The sequence below is a fragment of the Perca fluviatilis genome, chromosome 4, assembly GCF_010015445.1.
Source record: "Perca fluviatilis chromosome 4, GENO_Pfluv_1.0, whole genome shotgun sequence".
In the NCBI taxonomy this organism is placed as follows: Eukaryota; Metazoa; Chordata; class Actinopteri; order Perciformes; family Percidae; genus Perca; species Perca fluviatilis.
In genome coordinates this window covers 7,074,919-7,082,069 of record NC_053115.1, presented here as the reverse complement: position 1 = coordinate 7,082,069, position 7,151 = coordinate 7,074,919, and the positions used below count along the sequence as shown (strand labels likewise).

General features: G+C 41.5%; 1 protein-coding gene across 3 annotated transcripts; it reads left to right on the top strand.

Annotated features, from left to right (window-relative positions):
* The first annotated feature begins 422 nt into the window (after positions 1 to 422).
* mon1a (MON1 secretory trafficking family member A) lies at positions 423 to 7,151 on the top strand. Of its 3 annotated transcripts, none has more exons than XM_039797827.1 (6): positions 423 to 579; positions 1,216 to 1,367; positions 3,648 to 4,031; positions 4,148 to 4,913; positions 5,053 to 5,200; positions 6,031 to 7,151. In XM_039797827.1, the coding sequence occupies exons 2-6, from the start codon at positions 1,244 to 1,246 to the stop codon at positions 6,169 to 6,171; spliced, it is 1,563 nt and encodes a 520-aa protein (XP_039653761.1). In that variant the 5' UTR covers positions 423 to 579; positions 1,216 to 1,243; the 3' UTR covers positions 6,172 to 7,151. The 3 variants fall into 3 exon arrangements, with proteins under 3 accessions (XP_039653761.1, XP_039653759.1, XP_039653760.1); XM_039797825.1 differs by having other exon boundaries at positions 424 to 579; positions 1,212 to 1,367; XM_039797826.1 differs by lacking the exon at positions 423 to 579 and adding an exon at positions 601 to 772 and having other exon boundaries at positions 1,212 to 1,367.

Here is a 7,151-nt window from a genome sequence, read left to right as displayed (position 1 = left end):
CGAATTAATCTCCACTCATTTGCTATACATTTTTTGTTGTTTAACGTTAAATCTCTTTATCTCACACATGTACACGCACTGTGAGGGGACGTTATATTTCAGTTTTTTCAACCAAGGAGAACATTTTCAGACCAATGAGAACTGATGTTCCTGGTTTTCCATAATCTCGATTCGAGAACTAGCAAGCAGTTGTTTGGTGTCCTAGGGGCTATGAATGCATCATAAAGATACAATAAGGAACTAAGCTACATAACAGCAAATATTGCTTAATGTAATCTGAATGTAATATGCTTAATGGAGCTACATGAGTGATTCACAAAATCAAAATTCAAAATCAACTTTTGTTTTATTTGAATCAAATCGTCCTGTTTACTGCTCCTGAACAATTCTCCCGAAGAGAACTTCATATCCCACAATTCCTACTTCCGCAACCTAGCAGGGCATGGTGACTACCATTAGAAGAACGTTACAAGTCTGGTCTAGTCTCTGCTTGTTAGCTAGCTAGTTAGCTAGTTAGTTGCAGTGAGAAGAGAGTTGTGGAGCGCAGCGATCAAATGCAGACAGCTCGAGAAATGAAAGGTAATCATTTGGAAATAATGTAACGAGTCATGAGAGCTCTTTGTCAGATCGAAAGCGGTGAAACCAGACCCGGCTAGCCGTAGATGCTGTTGATGAGCTCGGCTAAGTTAGCTCTCAAAGTAACTGTACAAAGTATCAGACATCTCTCTGAGACTGGAGGAGTGTGAACACCAAGAAGAAATGTTACAAGAAAGTAATATCTTATTCTGTTTTCCAGTTTAGCATTACACCAGCGGTTGCTTGTGACGTTAACGTTAGCACCAAGAGTGAAACTGACGTTTCTCAGAAAGTAAAAAGGGGCTGAAGTCAGACCATAACATTTAATGACTCGCGCACTGGTGGTCAAAATGGATAGATAGTCAGACAGACATATACTTTATTCATCCCTTCAGGGGTAATTCAAGCAATAGGTTAAGAATAATAATAATAATAATAATAATAATAATAATAATAATAATAATAGTAGTAGTAGTAGTAGTAGTAGTAGTAGTAGTAGTAGTAGGCTATATTTGCATTTCACAAAGTTGTTTGTCTCGCATTGCCAGACCTATGTCCACAGCGCTGTGGAGTAAGTTGTTGACCTTTGGTCCCATATAGCGCTCTAGCTGTCTGTCTGTCCGTCTGTCTGTCAGTCAGGTGTGCATCCCTGCCCTAAGTAGCAGTGATGGATGGAGAAGACCACAAGGGGACTGTGTCATGGGAGGATGGTACTCTGGCTCCTGTGGACCACCTTCGCTCTGAGAGGGCGGACAGCCCCACACCAGGTCTGGTGGAGGGAACTGAACCAGGTAAGTCTGCTCCATATTCAGCACTTTTTTTTGCAGATTCATTGTCAGTAGGCAGTCACACAGACCTTCAGTGTAATTTAAGTCTCACATACATCTTGATTATCCTAACCATGAGTGGATTGGAAAGCTCAGATATATTGAAATGTGAAAAGTGTGTTTGCTCCCACTTGCAGGCACTGTACACTGTGACATATAATGCCTTTAGTTGTAGCAACAAGTAAATGGCCCGAAATTGGCCACAGTCAATGGGATCTGTATTACCATTTGTCCCCTCATGCTTACTTCAAAAACTGTTGGTCTGTCTGAACATATTTACATTGAATAAGTGAATGAATGAATGAATTGTATAATCCATCTCCTGGCCCAACCCCCATGGAATTATATTCCAAAACATCAACACTATTTACAGTACACAAGTATAACATTTACAGTACACCAGTGTCCCTTATACAAAGAAACCTCTTTCAGTTGGGCTGGTCATGCGTCAAACCATGGATAAGTAGAGTTCTACTGTCTTGAATTCTAAGTAACTCTTATGCAGTGTCGTTGATACATAATTAAACCTTTTGTTATTCCCTCTTTGGCATCTGTCCAAAATTATCAGCAGACTATGCCTGTAATAATATGGATTTTTAATGGATACATAATTGTACCATGACAAAAACATGCATAAAGCACGACAGTAATACTTGGGAACACTTGGGTACAGGGTGAAGTTCTCCATTTAAAATTGTGTGTGTGTGTGTGTGTGTGTGAACATGAGTGAGCATGAGTATGCACATCCTGTTTGTGCAAAGAAGTATTGAACATATGATTAAAATAATGTCTTTTGTAATCTGCATGCCACTTTGTTGGCTGTTTGAGGGGAATGTCATCTACTTCTCAAAGAATGGAATTTGACATGCAGCTCCTGAATGCATCATTAGTTTTGGGCTCTGAGACCCTACTCTGTAATAATATTAATAACCTCTCGAAGTTTATGTGGCAAAAGACTTAAACGCATTAGGAATACCTTGCCTTACTAAAAGTATATGAAGGAAACATGACCATATACTTTTCCAAGAACTGTAAAAATACAGACATCTCCTGACTGAAGTCTGTAAAAAAAAGTGTTACAATGAAAGCACGTCTGCACCAGCGAGTATGTCACAACCAGCTTGAACAAATCGAAGTCTGACAGGAGAAATTATGTATTTTTTCCTGGATTTGCTCTACTGAGCCTTGATATAAACAGGACATTTTTGTAGTGTTATCATGCTGGCTCATAATCAGACTGGTTCTATTCTTCTCCTACTTTCTTTTTCTCTAAATTAGATAAGCTGTGACCAGAGTTTATAGTAATTTCTCTTGCTGTGACTGGTCTGAAAAGTGATAGCCTAAACTAGGACTATTCTTGTTTTTGTCACTAATAATATGTTCATTAAAAGACCAAATATATCATCTGTTATTGATGCTTATCCTGGACTGTGGCTAATATCAGTCAGTGTTCAAAATATATATGTACTTGTTATTAGAGTTTTCCTTTTTTGTTTTAGTAAAAGGATAAAATCCTATCTTGCAAATTGACAAGGCATAATGTATGCATTCAAAAGTATATCCTTGTATCATTTACCTGCTTTTTCAGTTACCTTTTTGGCCAGCATTAGCCCCCTTTGAGACTGTCTCAGCCACTGCATGGGAGACAGTCCTGGATGGTTCCCATAGAAAATCTTAGGTGAGCAGATGTGCGGAGGCGGGGAAGCTAACCAGAAGTGCATTTGCCAAACCAACTAGCACGTCTTTATCCTTGAAGTCTTTTCTCCTGTAAACCTGAAATGTAGTGTTTGAAAACACTTCCGATCAAGTATGAATCATACTTTTGTGTCAGAAGTTTTCAAACTATGTAAAGAAGACGCTACCCTCACTGACTTGGACTAGCCAGAAAAAGGGAAGATTTATACTTTGTTGGAAGGTTTTTCAAACAATATTGTTTTACTTTTACAAAAGAAAGGACTTAAAGGCTGAGAACTAAGTGGTTGGTTTGGCAAATGTATGTCTGGTTAAACACCTCACCTCCATTAAAGTGCAGTGCACAGCCCCATCTGTGACTTTTCTATGGGAACCAGCTATCCACTGGTCTCCCACTCAGTGGATTAGACAGTCCTTAATGGGGCTAGACCAACAGATGAAACGGCCTCCAACAGGGCTTTATTGTTTTATAGGCTTATCTATTTATTCCTTACCCATCCATACCTTACACTGACAAACATTTGACAATCATGTATCCCTACATTAACACAGGTGCCGGTCAGAAGAGTGCTATGTTTGTTCATGCACAGTCTTTCGAGGATCTGACTGCTGAGGCTGAGGATGAGGTTCGGAGGGAGGCCGAACTGGACAAGTCGGGAGAGTGTGCAGAGGAGCTCAAGGTGCTGGTGGGAGAGAAAACCATAGAGGAGCAACACAACAACGACATTACATCAGAGAGTAGGACTAAGGAGGAAGACGTGACCGGCGAGGCATGGAGGAGCCACAGAAAGCACGTGTTTGTGCTGAGCGAGGCTGGAAAGCCAATCTACACCCGCTACGGCACGGAGGAGGCTCTGTCCAGCACCACGGGGGTTATGATGGCCCTCGTATCCTTCGTTGAGGCCGAGAAGAACATCATTCGTTCCATCCATGCAGGTCAGAATACTCTTTAGATGTAGGATATGGTTGATATTGAGTTGAGTTTAAAAAAAAAGTGCATTTTATGAACTATGTTGAATCCATGTCAACTCTGTAAACATTTTGTGTGTCAGATGGCTGTAAAGTGGTTTTCCTCAGCAAGAGTCCTCTGGTCCTGGTGGGCGTGTCTCGAACCTGTCAGTCAGACAAGGAGCTGCTGCGGGAGCTGCAGTACATCTACTACCAGATCGTCAGCCTGCTTACCCTCACCCAGCTCAACCACATCTTCCAGCACAAGCAGAACTACGACCTGCGCCGCCTGCTGGCCGGCTCCGAGTACCTCACCGACAACCTGCTGCACCGGCTGGACCGAGACCCCGGCCTGCTGCTCAGCGCCGTCACGTGCCTGCCTCTGGCCAGCTCCGCCAGGGACATGGTCTCATCGGGCCTGCAGGCCGCCAAATCCAAGAACCTGGTGTTCTCCATCCTGCTGGCGGGGGACCGCCTGGTTACCCTGGTGAGGAAAAAGGACCAGTTCCTGCACCACATAGACTTGCACCTGGTCTTCAACCTCGTCGGCTCCTCCTCGTCCTTTCGAGAGGGCGAAGGCTGGACGCCGATCTGTCTGCCAAAGTTCAACACTGCAGGATTTTTCCACGCTCACATTTCCTATCTGGAGCCTGCGTCCGAGCTCTGCCTCATCCTGGTCTCAACCGATCGAGAGGACTTTTTTAACATGTCCGACTGCAAGCGGCGGTTCCTGGAGAGGCTGAGCAAGCGCAGTGCCTACCAGGCCCTGAAAGAAGCTCTTAAATGTCCCAGCTATTCTGTGGCGCAGGTCGGCATCCCGGAGCTCAGGCACTTCCTGTACAAATCAAAGAGCTCAGGGCTGTACACCAGGTGGGCAGGACATCTGCTGAAACAGTTTCATAGTTATTGAATTACGTAACAAACATGCCAGCTTCACAAATAACGCAATTTCTTTTCTTTTAATTCTTGGCATCCCTCTGACAAGATACTCTTCTTTCTGTTCCTGCAGTCCAGAGTTCCCTGAAGTGTACCAGTCTGATAAAGAGCAGGAAAGGTTGATGGGACTGTACCAGGACCTCCACAGCAGCTTGCATCATCCAACCAGACCTCTCCGCTCCTTCTACCGCTGTAGTGAAACTGAAAACCTGCTGGCATGGGTAAGCCTGGCATTGTGAGATAAGATAAGATAGACTTTATTAATCCCACACTGGGGAAATTCCTGTGCTGAGATGCTTGTACTGTCTTTTACCGTATTTTGCAACACCTCCGGCTCAATTTTCAACAGTTTTTCCCTCAGTGTGTTTCACAACATTAGATATTTCAATCATTTGTTTAATAGTCTAAAATACAGTAAGCCACAGGGATACGGTAATACTGTATGCCAATAAACTACAATTAGCACTACTGTAACAGTCACTTAATACATCACAACATTTTCCCTCTTGTATTGCATTTTCCTCCTTTTTTTCTCTCCACACAGTTTGAAAGGTATGACAGGAGTGGTGAAGTTGTAAGCTATTATAATAATAATAATAATAATACATTTTATTTATAAAGCGCTTTACATGGTACTCAAAGATGCTTTACAGTAAAACCAGCACATTTAGCACATTAAAAACACATAAAACAAGCATATTAAAAGCAATTACAACATAAAACCAGTAACTAACAGTAGATAATATGTAAGACTATTGTAGGTGGAAGTCTGTGTGTTTTGATGAGTGGTGATGAGCTATTATGTCGTAATACTATACCGAAGATATGAGGTGGCTGTATTCAGAGGACGGAGCATGTGAGGTAGACTTTTGCACTTTGTATGTAAGGACAGCATTTTGTTTTTAAAGGTAAGAATTTAGCAAGTCAGTTTGGCTCTTTGCATAAAGAGTTTTACATATCAAGCTAAACCAGAGCAATCGTAAAATCCTGTTAATACTCATGTAGCCGGCCTAGTCCCACGCCTCGTCTTGCTCTACCTCCTTTGCTGCAGGTGACAAGTGGCTTCGAGCTCTACCTCTGCTTCAGTCCGCTGGGGACCAAGGCCTTGGCCGTCTCTGCTGTCCACAAACTGCTGAAGTGGATCAGGAAGGAGGAGGATCGCCTCTTTATCCTGAGTCCTCTCACATACTGAGCCCTCGCTGCCGGCTGACCTCCTGAAATAAAAAGCATCACCCTAAACATTGACGGCTTGGTGCTAACAACAGCTGCGGATGATGCAGTAGTCAGTTCAGTGTTCACAAATGATTGTCAGAGCTATGCTTTCTTTTTCTTTTTTTTTTGCTTCTGGTTTCCCCTGATCTAATTCACACATGTGTAATGAAGTAGATTGTGCAATGAAGGTAAGTTAAAGATGTATTTTATCTGGCTAGATTTTTATTAGTTCAATTTGAATAACAGATGGAAGCATCATCGAAGACACAATAACAACATGAACTGGGGTGTTTGTATATTCTGTTCTAACTTTAACAGACCTATACATGCCTCTCACAATATGAAAGATGCTGTCTTTGTTTTATAAATCCTTTCTGCGCAGTTCTTCAAAATCAAGAATAAAATTTCAATTAAAAAACTGGAATTTTCTGAGGACCTGCAGTAGAATGTGATCACTTGTTAAAAGGTATACTGTCAAAATATGGATTAACACTAGTCCTGTTGTGTTTTATCTTTACATGATGAATAACCGTAAGAACCATCGTAATTTTAAATCTATGCACTTTCTTAATGCAAAAGGCACTCCTTAGAGAAATGCGTTCATGAGTATGTAACCTGTTTACTGCTGTCATTTTTCTGTGTTAATATGTATTGTCAGTGTAAAGGAATCAACATTTCAGTCACTTGATCTTCCAGTTACCATTAGAATTTTCTCTAATTTACCATAATTTGTATGTTAATTAAGAAAAGTATTTAATTGTATCTGCTTGTGTCTAATCATCAAGGTTCACTTCATGGGATCCTGCTTTGCAACGTTGTCACATCTGCCTCCACTAAATCATGCCTTAACTAATTGTTATTGTACAAGGCCAATTTAAGGTTGTAACAGTGCAGATTTAGGGCTGCTGCACAATTCCAGAATTATTAGATATAAATAAATATATGGCTGGTGATAAAACA

Coding starts and splice junctions, on each gene's coding strand:
- mon1a (XM_039797827.1), top strand. CDS start 1,244: ATGGATGGAGAAGACCACAAGGGGACTGTGTCATGGGAGGATGGTACT. Junction 4,032..4,147: donor CATTCGTTCCATCCATGCAG/GTCAGAATACTC, acceptor TTTGTGTGTCAG/ATGGCTGTAAAGTGGTTTTC. Junction 4,914..5,052: donor AGCTCAGGGCTGTACACCAG/GTGGGCAGGACA, acceptor CTGTTCCTGCAG/TCCAGAGTTCCCTGAAGTGT.